General features: G+C 43.5%; 2 protein-coding genes across 3 annotated transcripts; one reads left to right on the plus strand and one right to left on the minus strand.

The window, feature by feature from the left end:
- The first annotated feature begins 2,201 nt into the window (after nt 1–2,201).
- Nucleotides 2,202–4,798, plus strand: LOC117848312 (putative disease resistance protein RGA3). The gene is made up of 2 exons (XM_034729660.2): nt 2,202–3,982; nt 4,298–4,798. The coding sequence occupies exons 1-2, from the start codon at nt 2,320–2,322 to the stop codon at nt 4,348–4,350; spliced, it is 1,716 nt and encodes a 571-aa protein (XP_034585551.1). The 5' UTR covers nt 2,202–2,319; the 3' UTR covers nt 4,351–4,798.
- Nucleotides 4,799–5,247: 449 nt separating this feature from the next.
- Nucleotides 5,248–9,396, minus strand: LOC117848311 (putative disease resistance RPP13-like protein 1). Of its 2 annotated transcripts, none has more exons than XM_034729659.2 (2): nt 5,735–9,396; nt 5,248–5,466 (listed from the first exon to the last, which is right to left on the minus strand). In XM_034729659.2, the coding sequence occupies exon 1, from the start codon at nt 9,095–9,097 to the stop codon at nt 5,762–5,764; it is 3,336 nt and encodes a 1,111-aa protein (XP_034585550.1). In that variant the 5' UTR covers nt 9,098–9,396; the 3' UTR covers nt 5,248–5,466; nt 5,735–5,761. The 2 variants fall into 2 exon arrangements, with proteins under 2 accessions (XP_034585550.1, XP_034585549.1); XM_034729658.2 differs by having other exon boundaries at nt 5,248–5,534; nt 5,735–9,394.
- Nucleotides 9,397–19,331: the final 9,935 nt, after the last annotated feature.

The raw sequence follows: 19,331 nt of genomic DNA on the forward strand, positions 1-19,331 counted from the left end.
TCATAATCCTTTCTAATCTTTTCTATCAGTTCTTGTTTTTTCTTGACTTACATGGTTTCGATGTACTACCCAACTTTAACAATAAATCACAACGATCAGAAAAATCTTCCCAATTACATATCCTTCCCTCCTGTAACAAGATTTTCATATTCTTACAAATTTGAAACAAGATCCAACCTTAATAACACAAAAGAGACGAGTAGTTACTCACCCAGTAGTCGCCATATGCATTGCCACAAAACAAACCATATCCAAGCTCAGAAGGCACCACACCTTTTGTTGCCAATATACCACACTTGCATCAACAACTAGGAGAGGACACACATAGCCTTGGTGCCTTTCCACTCTCGAACTCCCGCACTTGCTACTCTGTTGGCCACATCGCCTTTAGGCCGTAGATATACTCATTGAAATCACACAACGACCACCCATCCTGCATAAAATCGGTGACAAGATTAAAAGTGACCATAAATCAATAAAACTATCACTGCTAGCTACACGTCATACTAACATTCTTATAATAAACTTACATGAGTCTTTAGCACGCATCGAAAGAATGGAATGAACTTAGGTGGAACCCCTAAGTTAGGACACATAAGCTTAGTAGGAACTCCACACTTGCACATGGGAGGATCCCTCACACACCTACAAGCATCCTCCTACTTCTCTTCCTCGGTCATTCAGGTGGGTTTGGTGGAGGAGGAACCCAACGCCTAAAGTGATGGTATAGTTTAAGCTCTGTGCTATGGTATGGGAATAGGCGGATCCTAGGATCATATTTGTCAGATCCATCTATCCACTGAAATAAATCACAAGGCGTGGCAGTCATTGGATCAAAAGTCCACTTGCACACATAGAAAGCTCTTCCAGTTGTTTTTGGATGCCTGGATTGTTTCACCTCTGCTTGCACTCCACATCTACAAAGAGGTACCGGAAGGGCAGGAGGTACAGGAGCACCAGCATTGGACTTGTCCACGTAACGCACATACCACCTACACCGCTTGTATTCACAACCGAACGACGTCATCTCACCTACACAGCAAGTGCCAGTAAATTAATATACAAATAAACTTTAAAAACGTAATCCATCTACTTCACCATACAAACTATATACATCAATTCGACAAAATACAAACACTCCATATACAAAATACAAACACTTAACCATATCAACTATAGCAACTATATTAAGGAACAAAAATATGAGACAAATTAATTGAACATATTGCAAAAAAACATCATGTACACCATGCCATGTACACTACACAAGTGCATACCAACTTATACAATCCCACCATCAAACATACAAATTAAACAATCCATCTGCAAAATACAAACACTTCACCATATAAACTATATTATAAACTAAACGTATTGGACATATTAATTGGACATATTGCAAACAAAAAAATACACATGTCATGTATACTACACAATTGGATGAATATATACCTAAATCGAAGCATTCAACAAGTTCTACACGTCAATATCGCGGGTAGAGACTCTATTGCGTCTGAACTACGCATCATCTAACACATAACAACATTGCATTTCATTCAAAATTGAAATCATCAACCTAACCTTATGTCACCTAAACATTCTCCGATCTACCAAATGCAACGCTAAACCAAGGGAAAAAGTAGGGGGATGCCTTCCACACAAAGCGTTGACCAATCCTCAACTTTCCCCCACCGAAATCGCTGGATTTTGGATGGATTTGGGGGTGGGGCGGCGGCCGACGGCGTGCACAAGCTCGGGCACGGGTGTTCTGGAGGAAGAAAAAAGGAGGGAGGGAGGGAGGAAGGGGCCGGCGCGAGTGTGTAGGAGGGGCGCTGCCGCGCCAGGCGGGTTGGCGCCACGTCAATGCCTACGTGGCTCGGCGCCGCGCCGCGCCAGTGCATGTGGCGTGGTAGAGGCTTCCTGCTGCGCCTGGCGGTCTGGTGCGGGCAAAAGGGTCACCCACCGCAAATAAACTTCCACTAAGATTATTTTTGAAATTACATTTAAAGAAGGTTAAAAATAAAAAAATTTGGTCGGCGGTCTCTCCATCGCTTTGCAATGCCAGGCGCGGACCCCCCTCTACGACACGCGGCACGCCACAAGCCGGGGACCCGGTCCCGCCCCCGCGCCTTTGTGGCTGAGGCTGACAGGCTGAAGTCTGAACCGACGTGGCGAAGTTAGACTAGGACCATTTTTTTTTTTGAGACTAGGACCAGGTTGGGCGGAGTCAACCAAGCGGAACGAAAGCGACGACCAAGAATCCCCATCCAAGCCAACGGGCAACGAGGTAGCTCCCCGCAGCCAAATCGATTCCCGACGATGGCCGCGCCCGCGCCAGCGCCAGCGCCGTGGCCCGTGTCGCAGGACCTCGCCGCGCTCGCCGGCCGCGCCCGCTCCCTGTCCCGGGGCGACGCCGGCCTTGCGGGCCTCGCCGCGGCGCTCCTCCGGATCCAGCCCGTCGCCCGGGAGCTGGAGCGCCGGGCGTGGCCCCCGCCCGCCAGGGCCGAGGCCCCCGCGCTGCACGCCTGGCTCGCCGAGCTCGGGGCCGCCGTGGCCGAAGCCGAGGACCTCCTGGACGAGCTCCACCGCCGGCGCCTGGCCGGCTCCGCGATCTCCAACTGCGTCGGTGCCGCGTTCCGTGGCCCCGCCCGGAAGCTGCGGCGCCTGGCCCAGAGGCTCGACTGCGCCCGCGACGACTCGGAGCGGCTGCGGCTTGGAAGCGCAGCGGGGTGCGGGGTGCGGTCGCCGAACCGCGTGACGGGCTCGGTGCTCGCGGAGCGGAGGGTCTTTGGGCGTGACAAAGAGTGCGACGACATAGTCGGCAGGCTCATCGGTGACTGCGTCGAAATTTTTCCTTCAGTAACGCCAGTTGTTGCAGTGGTTGGCCATGGAGGCATGGGAAAGACCGTGCTTGCTCAGTGCGTGTACAATGATGCGAGGGTTCAAGGGTATTTTGATCTTAGAGTTTGGATCTGCGTCTGGGATAGGTTGGATGAAGCTGAGCTCACCAGGGAGATATTGCAGTCCATTGGTGGTGTAGATGATACACCCTATGACGAGAGTTTGGAAACATTGCAGGAGAAGCTTGGGGAAGTGGTTGCGTCGAAGAAGTTCTTCCTAGTTCTTGATGATGTTTGGAATGATGAGGGGAAGACCGAGCTGGAGAATAGGTCTGTGTGGAACAAAGTGTTGGCACCTATTAGCTCTGCCGCAATCGGGAGCAAGATCTTGGTGACCACTCGGATGAAGCTAGTAGCAGAGGTTCTGAATGCATCATATGTGGTCACGCTTGACGGATTAAAAATTGTGGATTGTTTGTTGTTGTTGAAGGAAACTGTGTTGGGTAGTGAAACCATGGAGATTCCTCAAGATCTACTAGAGTTTGGGAGAGCCATTGCTGCAAAGGTGAAGGGTTCACCTTTAGCCACCAAAGTTATTGGGGAAATGCTAAGGAACACCAGGAGCACACAGAAATGGAGAGCACTGATGGACACAGAAATTTGTGATAATATTATTATCTCCTCCCTCCAACTCAGTTATCAACACTTGCCAGGTCATCTCCAGCGCTGCTTTGCATACTGCAGCATTTTTCCAACGACTTGGAGGTTTAATCGATATAAGTTGGTCAAAATGTGGATAGCTCTCGGTTTCGTTCAAACACCATCAGAAGGGAAAAGGCTGGAAGATTTAGGGTACAAATACTTTGATGATCTCTTATCACGGTCCTTCTTTGGGTCTGCAAATAAAGATCAGCAAACATATTACTTCCTGGATGACCTAATGCACATTTTGGCGCATCATTTTTCTGCTCAAGATTGCATGAAAATTAATGAGGACATCCCTGTTGTGATTCCACCAACAGTTCGTCACCTATCTGTCTCAACTGATTATTTACCACAGCTGAAGAGCAAATACAGGTTGGGAAGGCTGCGGACATTATTAGTTCTTGGAAGCTCGTCGTTATCCTCGAGTCATTTCCCTGGTAAACTTCTGGCCAAATTTAAGAACTTGCGAGTCTTGGATCTAAGTGAATCTGATATTGCAGAATTACCAGATTCCATTAGTCAGTTGGTTCATCTCCATTACCTAGCTTTGTGCAGTATAATTAACAAACTTCCCAAGAGTATATACAGGCTTCAATATCTTGAGGTTCTAACCGTATTGTTTTTCCATGATAACCATCCTGGAGGTGCTGACAAATTTGTTACTGTGAAACATATCAAAACATGCTATGAACATAAGGCCAATAGATTGGTGTGTAATGCTATGCATAAAAATTGAACTCTGTTCTTCTTAGGTGGCAGTGTTATGGGCAAAGCATCAACCTGCGAGGTTGATTTAATAACATGACCAGCTGCCTGGTGTGCTTTCAGAATAAAACTTTACAAATGATCCCAGGAGCAGACATGAAGTGCAATGTTTTTTTTTCCCGAGGGAAGAGCAATTTGATACCTTCAAGCTCTTGAATTCATTTGGTGTCAGAATAACTCCAATTTGGTGGATCAAGAATCTGGTTGTTCACATCCTTCGGAACTTTGAACTGTTCCCTATTAGTTTGTTTGCTGATCTCCAGGATGGCACTTGGCAGCCTTTGAAGCCCCCAATGGCTGGAGTATCTGCCAGTTCTCCCTAATTTTTGTATCCTTACAAGCTGTGTATAGTTCCTTTACTTTTCTTTGCTTTTGATTTCTCATTTTGTAAGGTATTTCATTTTTGTTTCTGTTGTTCCTTTTCATACAAGAAAAGAATTAAAGATATGGTACTCTGGGACTACATTAGGGATGCAGTTTTGCTCTGATGGACTGTGGGTTCCATTTTATGTTTTTGTGCATTTTCAGTTTTCCGTAGACCATACCGGATAGCAATCTCCTTAAACGTGAGGAGCGTGATAGCAAGCTTCATTTATAAATGATGAACTACAAAGGGCGCATGAGCCCTCACTAAATGCAACTTAGGTTCTTTTTTCTTTCTTTTTCCCCCCTTTTTTTGGTAATCATCTGCAACAAACCTCACATGAGGCTTGGAAGTAGACGCACTGAATAATAGTTGGGTCCTTTTATGAGCTTGTCAGGGTGAGTGGAATTAGGGATAGATGCCCATTTCGCCCTTTTCAGTGTTAGTAGTTAGTCGGGAGTCTGTACAATTATTTCTGTTTTTGCAAAGCAGATCAGAAGAGTGTTTTCTGCAATGAAATAGCAATCCCTCTTGTTGTTTGTTGTAACTTGTAAACGTACAAGTTTGATTGGCTGAGGATAATATTGTTCACAACTCAATAAATTGCACCAAATGGCACTTTACATATCTGACAGTCTCATGGTGACAAACACTAACTTTACAGAAACATAAATGGAACAAACTCTAAGCCAATGTGGGCACACAGACACAATAAATACATTATAGTACAAATTTTGAAACACTAATTCAAGCTGAGAACAAGCTGTTGGCGACTATGCTTCATCTGGTCTCCTGTCATGCATAATAGGATTTTGGATATAAATTGTCAGCATCACTGTGATGGAAATGAACTTCTCTATCTGAAAATTTTGCAATGTAAGGTGCATACTGTTAGCATAACATCAGAAGGCATAAGAAAGATGACATTCTCAATACATATAACTCTAGAAGGCACAATCCTACTTTTTTATGGATTACAAATATTATTTCATAAGAAAGATGACCTTGTCAATCTATGATGAAACAAACAACTAAAACTTCATAATGGCACACCATATACCTGTTGGTTTGCATAAAAGGCTTCTAATCAGCGGATTTGTTTTATGGGAATACTAGCTATTTTATCCCATTCTGGTCCATCCTTGACTTGCAGTCGGTTCATCAAAGTTGGTTTGCACCCAATCAGATGAAGAACTTGCAGCGAAGATGGGAAGCGACTTGGCAGCGACTCCAACTCAGCACAATTCATAATGCTCAGTTTTCTAAGAGAATTGTTGTTGAAGTTGGTAGGGAAAGATTCCACAGTGACCTTGGAGCAATTTTCGATCAATATACTTTCTAGTGCCACAAAACTTGGCAGTGAGTGTAGAGAGGAAAATTCAGGACACTGCTGAATGTGTAGCTCATGAAATTTTGTTAAGCAGTCTGAACTTTCCATCTGTGGAAGACATGTGATGTTGTTGCAGTTTGATATCTCCAGCCAGGTAAGTGCTTGTAAACCCCTCAAACAAGTGTCCAACTGCTCATCATTAATGTTTGAATGAGATATTTGCAGCCTCTTCAAGGAAGTCAGCACCTGAAGCTCTTCAAACTTTACATCCTCACAGTTCCTCAGAGTCAAAATAGCAACTGCTTCCACTTGTTGCTGGTGCATTAATCCATTTGTGAGGACGGTGGCAGAGCACGTATCTAATGCAAACTTGCTTGCTTTTGATAACGAGGAGGAGGATGATAGTTTCAGTTGTGAAACAAAACCGGTATTTTTTACCAAGACCTTCCTAACGGATAGAGGAAGATGAGGCACCTTAATCAACTCAGGACAGTTCAAAAGCCTCAGTTTACGGAGTTTAGGGAACACTTCAATGTTCCTTTCTTCTTGTGTCCACTCCACCCACTGTGGCATATCATCAAATTCAAGTTCCTCCAAAGATGGAAATGCAGTTAATTTGGTTCCATAGGAATCGCAGCTGATTTTTTTCACTGAACACATCTCTTTCAAATGCAGAACCTTGAGGCATGGAAGCTGCCCGAGAGGAGGCAAGGCCTCCCACTTTCTGCAGTTGATCAAATGCAGATATTTAATGTATAGGTCACTCGCTCTCAAGCTTTCGCTCAACCAGTTTGGTGATCTGTTACCATGATATCTTCTAATGATAAGCTTTTTAACATACTGGTGCGGTTCAAGACCGTCCAAGACTTTAGCCTCAACAGAAGGCACACTCTTACCAGTCGAGTTCCATTCTAACTCCAGGACCTTAACATTCTCCTTCTTGTTTAATCCAGCTTGGTAGGCTTCTTCCTGATCCTTTACAACATCAAGGTTCTTGATATGAAGCTCTTTGCGAAGACCACTCATACCATTCAAGTCTCCTAAAGTATGCCCCTTTTCATTTTTCACATGGAACTTAATTGATCCCTGCAGGTGAACCAGTTTCCCAATACCAGTGATTTTTGATGTATCCATATCCAAATGTCGCAGACGTTTCAGGTTTACTATGTTTTGGGGGACCTCAAGGCCAGATCCCTTAGGACTACTAAAGGTTTGAAGACGATAGAGCTTTGTCACTGCTTGTGGAAGCCTGGTGATTGATTTACAAAGGGCCAGGTATCTGAGGTATTTAAGATTCCCAATTCGCTCTGAAAGACGAACGATATTACAGCCTTCCAAGCCAAGAACTCGAAGACTTCTCAGCTCTGTGAAAAGATCACCTGGCAGTTGATCCAACGAAGAGGAAGGGCCCTTGAGAATCAGCAATGTGTGTAATCTTTTGAGCTCACATCGGCTTTTGAGCTCACATCGGCTTTTGAGCTGTGCCATGGTATCACTGGACACCGAGAAGTGCCGGACTGTCTTTGGGATCTCTTGCTTTGCATCTTCAATTCTCACGCAATCAAAGCGAGAAACATTTTCGGCCAAATCATGCATCAGGTCATGGATGTAATAGTACCTCCGACGCCCTACCTTTTGCCTATGGAAAAAGGACCTGTCCACAAGCTGATCAAAGTAATCGCTCCCCACATCCTCCAATTGGATGAAATCAAGGGCCATCCATATCTTCACCAGCTTATCACGCTTGAACCTCCACTTCTTTGGGAATAAGCTACAGATTGCAAAGCATGGTTGCAGGTGTTCTGGTAAATTGTGGTAACACAACTCCAATGTTTTGAAAATATTGTCAAAGCTATCCATATCGAGCACCCTTTTCCAGTGGGTGACCCTGCGGCTGCCTTCCAGCATCTGTCCAACGGCCTTGGCTACCATTGGTGACCCCTTGAGCTTTTCAGCAATTTTTCTCCCGATGTCTTGCAGTTCTTGAGGCTGCTTATTAATGTCTTCCTCGCCAAAGGCACACCTCTTGAACAGAGACCAGATGGCATCCGCCGGCAAGTCATCCAACCAGACCTCCTTGCTTGCGTACAGCAAATCTGCCATGATTTTTTGGCGAGTGGTGATCACAATCTTGCTCCCCGTCGTCTTCCCATTGCCGATGGGTGCCAGCACCTTGGACCACATTTCTCGGTAGGCATGCCCGTTTATGTCCTCCCTGTTCCAATTCCAGACGTCGTCGATCACCAGCAGAAATCTGCGCGACGAGACTTCCTCCTGGAGTTTCACCTGTAACCAGTTGAAGTTCTTCATGCCGTTCGGCACATCGACATTGACAGAATGCAGGAGTTGCTTGGCGAGCTCAAACTCGTTGTCCGTAGCAGCGGGCTGGATCCAGATCTTGAGGTCGAAGGCAGAGTCCACTTCCTGATCCTCGAACAGGAGCTGCGCCAGCGTGGTCTTCCCCATCCCGCCATGGCCCATGATCGCGGCGACCGGGACAGACCTGGCGTCGCCGCCGTCGGGCGTGCCGACGAGCCACGACACCATGTCCTGCAGCTCCCTGTCGCGCCCGAACACCACGTGCTCGCGGTCGCGCACGGAGCCCGTGGCTCCGCCGTGGAGCCCTTGGTGGTGGCCGCTCAGGTCACCGGAGCCCAACCCCGACCCATGGGCCGCCGCCGCCTGCATCAGCGCCGGGGAGTTAGCTTGGACGGCTTGCAGCTTCTCGACGACGTCCTTGAGCCTGTTGACGCGCTCGTCGGCGCCCAAGATCCGCTTGCCGAACCTGGCGACGGGGGATTCGGGCTGCGGGGCCGAGTCGTCGAAGTCGTCGAGGACGTCTCTGGCCTCGTACACGGCGTCGATGAGCTGCTGAAGCCACGCGCGGAGGTCCCGGCTTTTGTCCGGCGAGCCCCGCGCCTGGACGGCGCCCGCCACGGCGCGCAGCTGGGCCATCAAGTCTTTCATCCGCTCGAGAGCCTTGGGGACGCCGTCGCCCTGCCACCTGATCCTGTCGGAGGCGCAGGATTTTGCCTTGTCCATGACGATCTTGATGATCGGGCACACCAGCCAGCCTACCACCGCCTCCACCATTCTCGCCGGACGGAGATCGAGGCTGCGCGCTGTTGGTGGATGGCCAAGGAGACTGGAGACTGAGGAGTGGAGTCAACGGCTGTGGCCTGTGGGGAGCTGGCCGCGGCCGTGCGTGCTGGGCTCACCCGGCTGGAGGGGACGAGGGGTTTTTGGGTGGTTTTGACGGGGCAATTTCCGTGCGATTTCGGCTGTTTTGGGAGTATCCTTCCGGCAACGCAGAGAGCTTTGCATTGACCGACTCGGCGACGCGGATGGGCTTGGAAGTCTTCCACATGAACACGGTTGGGTCGCGTCACTTCCGTGTGGCCGTGTGGGCACTGCAATGAAGTGGCCAATGACTACAGGACAGGAAATTTGCAAGATTGGAAGCAGGAAATGTCAGTCTCTGCGAGGATGGAACTTCTATTTATAGCGGGCACATGTTTAGCGTCTTCAGTTGCATCTATGCAGGCTGGCGATGATTATAGCTACAGTGCTTGCTTGATTCATTTGTTACGGTTGGAACGAATATCAAAACCCATCGGTGTCCTCTACTTTAACGTCTACTATAGAAGATTTTAGTTAATTTAATGTTATTCTTTTTACCTTTAACTATAAATATATAAAATTTTATATAGATTGACAATACAATACAATTGGTATTATTATATTTGGGTTAACAAATAGTTTCATAGTATATGACACATTCAGTTATATTTTTATAGATATTACTAGTCAAAGTGTGATCGTGAGATCATGCCATTTGTTAAATATATCTTAGCCCATATATTGTAGCCCACGTGGCTATCTCACTGCGTATGCGCACCTCAAGCCACCCTAATGCCATCTTTCCCATAAATCATTTCAAGGCAATAAATCATGGCGCAATCCATTTTTTTCACAGCAACAGCACGACCGTTGCGTGTGTCGATCGTCCCCTGCTTGTCGCACCCGCACGTTAAATTACTATCCTCACTAGGGATGAAAACAGTTGGGATAGATCCCGAACTGACCACTTCCATTTTCTACATTATGATTTCATTTTCGACCGTTCCCATTTTTAGCAAAATATAAAAGTTGTCAGATTCAACTAATCTTAATGTCATTCTTCACCATTTTTGTAGTAGTTTATTTTCATAAATGTGGAAAAAATCCCGACCGCCCCGCTTTTGTTTTCTACATTATGATTTCGTTTTCGACCGTTTTCATGCCTAGTCCTCAGCACTAGTTTCATGGTCTGTCGTGCTGCCACTTTGTTGCCCCCGCTTCTAGCTCGTCATTCAGTGCAGCCGTCGCCATGAGCTTGTTGCTCACATCATCCTCGCTTGTTGTGGCTTCTTCATTTGCCTCGGCCTGTTGGCTCCCTCCTATGGATCTTCATGCAATTTCATCGTACTGAGGAGACACCTTTAGAGGATCGCTCATGATAGACGCATACTGTGGACAATCTTGTTTAGGGGGTCTTTGGATTGGATTCTGGTTATAGATTCCACTAAAAAAAATCAGAATTCCATCCAAACGGAGGAGATTCTAGCTCATATGCACATAGATTCCTATAATACGAGAATCCACCTGAACCTAGGTATTTGGGGATATTGGATGGAGAAGGATGGGAAATGACAATCGTATCCTCACCATCTTGTCTCCTCCACCAGTAAGAATTAACCGATAAAGATGCTGAAAAATAACCGGCTAAAACATGACTATATATACCCAAAAATTCAATGTCTCAACAATGTGCTCCAACACCCTGTGTCTAGATCAAGGTTTGCAATCCTAGGGTGACAAAGTAAACAATTCAAGTTCATCTAGTAAAGTAAATTGCTTTAAAGTAATTGTACAAGATAAATAAGGTTAAGTAGACAAACCGCAGCAGAGACACCGATTTTTTCCCGCGATCTCAGTGACTTGCCGGTGACCCCTAATCCACATTAAGGTGGATTGAATGTTCCAACCGCTCTTCTATCAAGGCTCCGCTTGATCTTGAGCTGGCTTGGATCAAAAAACCGCTCCACACCTCGATTCTACTAGAGTTGTTCTTCACCAGTCCGGTGTGGCAAGCACAATACCTCTCACAAAGCACACCAAGTCTTCTCACAAGCTTCTCGCGAGAAGATCACGGGATCACAGCACCACCACAAGGTCTATGTGTCGGCAAACACCAAGAGTAACAAGTCAGACACACTTAGACTCTGCACCAAGTGCCTAAAGCTCAATATTTTATGCAAATGCACTTGAATCTTGCCTCTCAGACTCTCTTATGTGCAACACATGCACAAACTCATGGGGAGGACTTGCACAAGCTCAAGATTATTGCTCAAATGGATGCCTAGGACTTACCAAACACGTAGGAAATCGGGTATATAGGTCACCCCTCCAAGACTAGCCGTTACATCCAAATCCCGTCAAAACAGAGTTTTCATGGACTGTCCGCCCTTACAGGACTGAATTGTCTACCATTCAACCCAATGGCTATATTCTCAATAAATGCACCTCGGAGTCGACGGTTACGTCTACAGCGGACAATCCGTGGACCGGACGGTCTGCTAGTCATTTTCTATTGCAACCATAGAACCAATATGTTTCTGTCCAACCTCAAAATCAATCTCGACAGCTGGTCCACCCTTCTATGTCAGATCGTCCGCAGGTCATTTTTAGCACAAACGAGGCTTGGTAAAATGACCATCACTTTTAGCTCTGATGTCCAAATTATGTGATCTTGAACTATATGGAAAGCTCGTTTAGAGAACTACACATCCCAACTAAGTGGTGGACCAAAAATGCATTGGGTCACAATAGACTCCGTCCATTTGATCTCATCAATACACTTGATGTCAGCCAACACATGATTTCTATCTTTTAACTCCTCACCACATCATTTGACTCTCACCAACACATGATGATCCTTCAATTCCTTTTCACTTCTTCAAATAATACGATGTACTTCACCGTGTGAAATATATCATTTGCTTTCACTTCTTATCTTTTTTGCATTCTTCATAAGATTGATGCGGATCACTCATAGCTTCATATGACTCTCATGGTCCATCAACTCCAAGCCTTTACTTGCCCTTCACCACTTCCTTGGTCCTTCGGCGCCAAGCCCCTTGCTTGCTCTTCACCTTTACATGGTCCATCGTAGCCGAGTCTTGCTTGCCCTTCACCATCATGCCATACTAAAGACACTTTGTACTCCATATCTTCAATGATTTTTCCATTCAATACCATTTCATTGTAGATCACAAACTCATCGTGCTCATACTTTTGATCTCTATTAACACACCAATGCATGATGTTCATATTTTTCACACCCTCTCAACAAGTATACATCAACACATAATGTCTTGTTGTCATCAATCACAACCTCAAATTGTTGATCCTCAACCAACGAGATATCAACCCTTATCTTGATGCCGGAACTCAACCTAACATATCACTCATGGAAATAGTTAGTCCCGCACATCCGGTTGTCAATAATCACCAAAACTCACCATAGGACAATGCTGAGGGGCCTAAATCCTTCAATCTCCCCCTTTTGGTGATTGATGACAGCCCGATCACGTAAAGAGAGATAATTAATAGTTGCATCTAATATATGCCAACATTTACATGAGTCATATACTAGAGGTTTGGTTTCAACTAATGAAACACCAATCATAAAGTGAGCTCCCCCTTGATATGTGCCTATAGATATATGAAAGTGAAACAATCATATGCACATTTGAGATGAAACTCCAAGTAAAGTTCACTCTATGCTTGGAACCTTACCTCAAGATTCCAAGAGTTTCTCTCCATATACATATCTCTCCCCCTTTGGCATCAAGCACTAAAAGAAAAAATGTAACAAGTATACAAGACTACACAAGTCATATATATATATATATATATATATATATATATATATATATTCACATAGTACATGTCACAAGTAAAGACCCAATTTAAGTTGTGACAAGAACAAAATGGATCAATACTTGTAAGATGACATAATATAGCATGAACTCCCCCTAAGCATATGCATACATATGTGGAAAATGAGAAACCTATGAACATATCCTATTTCAAAGGCATAAAGAGTTCATCCTATATGAAACCGAGGGATGCAATTTAAAGAAAATGAAGCAACAATATTAAAGCATACCTTCAGAATCACTTTCTATCCATCATGAGACCAACCCAATTAGGACTCAGTAAAATGTTAGTGTCAAGATCTCAAAATATATGAAAAATTCTCTCCTCAAGATGAGCATACAACCATACATAGATATTCAAGCCAAACATATGCACATATTATGTTCAAAGTAATGGTGAAGAATTTATCCTATATTTTAGATTTCTATCAAAGGAAGCAATTTAATGATGTACGTCAAGGATAATAAATGCACACCTTTTGATATTTTCACCTTTCCACCAAATGAGAATAGATAATATGAACTTAATTAAACCATTAGTCTCACAAGATATAGAATAAGCTCCCCCTTAAAATGTGCATCCAAGAATATACAAGATATACATATGCACTTTTACAAATAAAGGTCAAGTCGGGAGTTTACACTATATCTTGGGTTCAAGGAAGCAACAATAGTACAAGTATGAACATTAAGCACGAGAGGTGAAAACATGCAGCCATGAACAAAAATGAGGCAAACATATACTATGGAGCTCACAATGAACTATATTGCATAGTAGGACCAATAAACATGGGTGTTAGATAGCAATGAAGCACAACTCATGAACTCACTTCTTTATTTACCTTCTCAATTATCATGGATGGAATCACCAAAAATGACTTGATCCTTCAAATATAGTATGAAGTTGAGCTCATAGGTGATCAATATGATTCATTATTGTAGCCAGTTTGGAAGAAGATGAAGGAAGCTAAGATATCCAAGCCGAAGATCATATAACATAACTAAATATTTGAATGAAGCAAGTGAAATGATCACTGGGATATGAGATGAAAGAGAAGTGCTCTTCTTATGCTGAAAAAATTGAGTGACTTATCAAGTCAATCATCCAAAATGATAATCTTAGTCATCTCCATGCCCCTGAAGTTTTCTTCAAGAACCATATGCTCAAAACTGTTTTCAACACCTTCTCTTGCATAGAATTCCAGTCACTAGACATTCCAACATGTTTCAAATATTTCTCCAGCCTCCAGAATGATGTATCATATCGTGCTGGTAAGGAATTGTCACCTGCTGATTCGATGTTTCTTCATATTCTCGCACACATAATTTCACTGGACCTTGGTGAGAAACACATCAGCTGCAGATCCAGGATACCTGAAGCAGCTGCCCAGCTACAAGGTAGAAATTGGCAAGTACTTCAACATCTGGAATAAGTACCGGACTCTCTTCAAGACCTTGTTCCTGAAGTATGGCTGGCTGTTGCATAGATGAATTGATACTTCGTAAATGGATGTGTACAATAGTTTAGGATGAAATGTGTCTTGTAAATCTTCATATATATATATATATATATTTCTATATATCAAGGGATTGTTCCTGAGATCTGTATTCTTTTCTTCCCATGTGTTAATCGAAATAATTCATTTTCTATCTGCTGTCATGTTGTGGACAGATTAGTAACATGCCACATGTGTGCACTTGGCATTTTGCTGATGTGGAATATCTTTTTTTTTTGAAAGATTGATGTGGAATATGTGTATCCACGGGGAAACCACAAGTTATCACCTATCCCAGAACATTTCGTGTCTCAAACCTGTGTTGTTGGGTTGATTTCAAGTTTCAACATTGATATTCGGCACCATCCTTTTTGCTTTTTTAATTTTTTCCAAGTCTTTAATGCTTTTTTAACTTCTAGATTCTAAATGGTCTGAAGTAGCATGCTATCCCAAAAAACTGAACTCAACCAAGGCTACAGCTTAACTGAATAAGGTATATTATCTCCTCTCTTTCTCAATGCTCTTATTTTTAATTGCAAGTTTCTTCACCCATTTTTCCTTATTCTAAGTGTAGGGCTTAATATCACCTGTGGTTGGTCCTTTAAGATAAGACATATGGTTATATATACACTACCAGAAGATCTCCTGCATGTGCCATTTACAATTCAGGACAGTGCCTGGCCATCACATGCCCCCATCTCTATTGGCAGGTCTGTACTTCTTCTTTAATGCTTTCTCCAGTGTACACTACAGGTCTATATATACCTCAGAGCCAAAATTTTCTGTTCAGCAATCTCTTTGCTGTGTACCATATGGAAACTTGTATCTGTAGGATTTGAGAGTGAGCCAGGAAGAGGAAGAGAGGGTCTAAGAGCAGTGGGAATGGGAACATGGAGGAAAGCCTAGCCTGTTTGTTTCCTCCTCCAGCAACAGAGGTGGAAGCTTGGTTTGGTGTTTCCCGATGCCTCCCATTCCTATTGTTCTTAAGCACTTCCTCCTTTTCCTTTTGGCTTGTTGTGTAATTGTTTATTAAGTATATGTACCTATTTGGATGATTTGAACTTGAGGGTGAGCATGGAAGAGGAAGAAAAGAGTGTCAATTGGCATGGGAACATAGAGGAAGGCATATGAGGTGAAAATATATTCTGGGTCTTCCTGATGCCTCCCATGCCTATTGTTCTTAGGTGCTCCTTCCTCTTCCTTTTGGATCATACAACAGAGAGGATGAGTGGTGTGTTTTTGTTCCTCATTTGGCACTTTTTTCCTTTATGCTTGTTTTGGTGTGCCTCGGTAGATGCATAATTAATGATGATGGCTTTGCTTACTCGAATGCTTTCAATTTCAAATTCTTTGGCATGTTTAGTTACAGATAAGTTAAAGCTTATGGTTTATCTAGATATCCAATAGTTCTTCAAGTTTCAAGACTCCACTAGCACAATTATACAACTGCTTAGCAGTGACTGTTCTGAACACAAACACATCTCACACCACCATTTATCAGCTAGCACATGGAGTAAGAAATTGGATAGCACACCCCTGAACTTGTTTCTTTGGCATGCCTCAATGCCTCAATGCATGGCGTAAGATGATAGCTTGTTTACCGGAATGTTTGATTCTTTGGCTTGCCTAGTCCACGTATAATTTAAGGTGATGGCGTAGCTAGCAATCCCACTGGTCTAAGTTTTAGATTCCACTAGCATAATTATAAAACTGATTTACTAATGATTGTTTTGGATATGAAAACGTATCACACTAGTAAGAATTGTCAGGTATCTTGAAAATTGGCTGCATACTCCAACTTCAGGAGATACACAAAAATGTTGTTTCATGGAACATGTGGGCGGCATGTATTTACTAGCTATTTTCACTACTTCTACATTGACCAATGACTGCAAAGAAAGTAGACAGAAAACGAAGACGATGACATACATAATATGATCATTGTACTCTGGCTTTGTACACCATCAACAGCACAAATGATAATTAGCATATATCATGCCAAATTTCAATCAAATGAGCTATACAAAGGTAATAAATGCATACAACATAACATCCAAGTCGGAAAACATTAACAGGTAGAAGATTTCTGACTGAATGCATCCTGTCTTATACCTTTTTTTAAAAAAATTTATCCTATCTTATACTGATGCTTCCAACGGACAAGCATTGCTAAGGTAAATGCATTGTTGTGCCGGGCTCTACGGTGAATGTCTTTCATGCTCGGATGCATGGCCACTTGACCAGGCAATATAATGTTGACGTGCTTTGGTCTTCCAATTTTCAAGGGATTTTGGCTCATTTTGTTTTTTACCATTTGCGAAAATCTGTAAGCAGGAGTGCACCTTGCAAAAGTATAAATTGGAGGAAAATATAACTGATGTCTTAATTTCCAGTGTACAGAATGTGATCCTTTGATTTCTTGAATTTGACACATCGTGTGTCTGAACAACTCTTGGTTTTCGCCTTGCATAGCCAAGGCATACTTTTCTTTTGCAAAAAATCAGGACGCCCATTTAAATAAAACCATGAAAATAGAAGTTATTTTTTGTTGAACCATACATGCTCTCTCTCTCTATTGATGAATCCAACTATCCAAGTAAATGCACAATTAAAGGCTTCATTTCTCTCCATTTACCTTTTTCTGTGAGTTCATGGCTCATGATGTCTGCCTTTCAGACTGTTGACGCTCGTTATTGACACACTTTTCGTGCCATTTAAGTAGTGTTTCCATACATATTCTTATACTAACCCGGCACTTAGTATCTGAAATAACCCTGTTTTCATATATGCAATGTATTTTGGAGCACATTGTGTTTTTTGCAGGAAATTGGACTAAATGGAGCATAATTGGATAAAGTCTAAAACAATCGACGAACCAAAGAAAGACAAAGGCCGATGGGCCCAAAAAGGGCCTAGGCCGATCAGCCTAGGGTCTTCTGAGCTCCTTTGATGCTCATTTTTAGCAAACACTCCTCCAAGATTACTTAAAAGCTAAGTTTGCAAAGATATGACAAGATGAGTTCGTGGTCAAGCTAAGGAAAACTTAAGATTAGAAGGTTAGAAGGCCCGCAAAAGCAGTAGATCTTGCATAGAGCATATCTTCCTCGTCCGGACTCTAATTGAGGCGAATTTGGTGTCTAAATTGCATGGCTTGAAAAGATCTACAATTTTTGTATAGAAAGTTTTGGTATTTGAGGCTGGTAAGGTGGCGAACTTGGCTAGGCTGATCGGCCTGGCCCATTTCTAGTCCTGATCGGCGTGCCCTTAGCCCTACAACACCTCCAAACTATAAATACTCCGATATTTCATCAAGCATGGAGATCCATCCACCAGAACTCGACAAAACCTAGGGCATTCACCAGAGGGAGCTGATGGCCGCCGCAAGCCTTCGAAGTTGTCTAGGAGATGGCTTAGGTTAGACCTTAGCCGCCATGGTCGTCCCTGCATAGCGAAACCATGGTGGAGTTCTGGAAACGAGCCTTGTGATCATTAAGGCTTATGTACACACGATGGTGATATCAATCTAATCTTGTGTTTACTTTGATCTACTATGATGCATGCTTATTCTCATATGTTTAGCTAGCATATGTTCATAGTAGGAATAGATGTAACCGTGGTGATTAGTCTATGTCTTGCGGATACATCTTAGTAGTGCGTAGGAAGTCGGTGTGATTACCTTTGCGTGGTGACCGCGTGTGGAAGGGAAAAGGCCGAACGATTGCGTAATGTTGAGTAGCATCGATGGCGAGTATTATGAGAGTCGTTTGAGGTAAAGCTTTGGGAAACCGAAGGCGTTAACACGCACCTTGCAGTGGTGACCACAAGAAAGTAGGCCGCTTGCGAGCCGTCTTTCTAAGAGATGACTCTTTATCAAGGTGCTACATAGATTAGTTACCACTTTGGCTGGAACTATAACAAGAAGACAACAGGCTCATGTTACCTTTGGTTGTGTTACCTCATATATATGGATGTAATCTGTTTACCCTGTCTATAATACTTATCTCACGATTGGGTTTACCTTTATACGCAATTCATGCTTCATGATAGGATTAGATTTGTTTAGATAGATAGAGAATCCTAGTCAGTTCACTACCGATCCATGGATTGATAAACCTTGGATGGAATACTCTAATGGAAAAGCTACGATAATCCGTGCGCTTGCGGTTCACAACTTGGCGTGTTAACTACCATCAACACAAACACAACTAGAGAAATGACCTTTTGTCCCATGCCTTTGTACCGGTCACTTTTTGACCCAGTACTAATGCTAACACTAATACTAAATTTGGAGGTCCCCGAAAAACCTTTAATACCGGATTATAACACCATCCGGTACTAAAAGGTCCCTTTTAATACCGGGTGGTGTTATGACCCGGTACTAAAGGTCCTCGTGGCTTTAGTACCGGGTCGTAATACCACCCGGTACTAAAATGTCACTTTTAGTACCGGGTGGTATTAGGACCCGGTACTAAAAGTCTCTTCATGGGTTATTTTAAAAGAAAAATATATCCAACTCCATCACATGTGTTGTGTAGGTGAGATGGTAAGGAAGCCTCGCGCGAGGTTAGAGGTCGTAGGTTCGAATCCCATGGGCTGCGCATGGACATATTATGTGTGAAACTTGCGTGACTTGTGATGCGCGTGTGTGTGGGGCCTCCTGGGTGTTCGTCAAAACATGCACATGCTCTAAACTGACAGTACAGTACAAGGCCCCAGAAGATAACATGGGCTCCACTATCAGTGAAATAAAATGCAGAATGAGATGCAGGTCTATATATACACCTTAAAGCCAATGGGCTTTGTTGAGCAGTCCAATGTTCTTACTTGAGAGAGCTGCAGGACTTGTAG

This window comes from Setaria viridis, chromosome 3 (genome assembly GCF_005286985.2).
Source record: "Setaria viridis chromosome 3, Setaria_viridis_v4.0, whole genome shotgun sequence".
NCBI lineage: Eukaryota > Viridiplantae > Streptophyta > Magnoliopsida > Poales > Poaceae > Setaria > Setaria viridis.

Excerpts from the sequence above, each read along its gene's own strand:
- LOC117848311 (XM_034729659.2), bottom strand. The coding sequence starts at position 9,097 with ATGGTGGAGGCGGTGGTAGGCTGGCTGGTGTGCCCGATCATCAAGATC.
- LOC117848312 (XM_034729660.2), top strand. The coding sequence starts at position 2,320 with ATGGCCGCGCCCGCGCCAGCGCCAGCGCCGTGGCCCGTGTCGCAGGAC. Across the intron at positions 3,983-4,297 it reads ATCCTCGAGTCATTTCCCTG|GTGGCAGTGTTATGGGCAAA; the intron begins GTAAACTTCTGG and ends TGTTCTTCTTAG.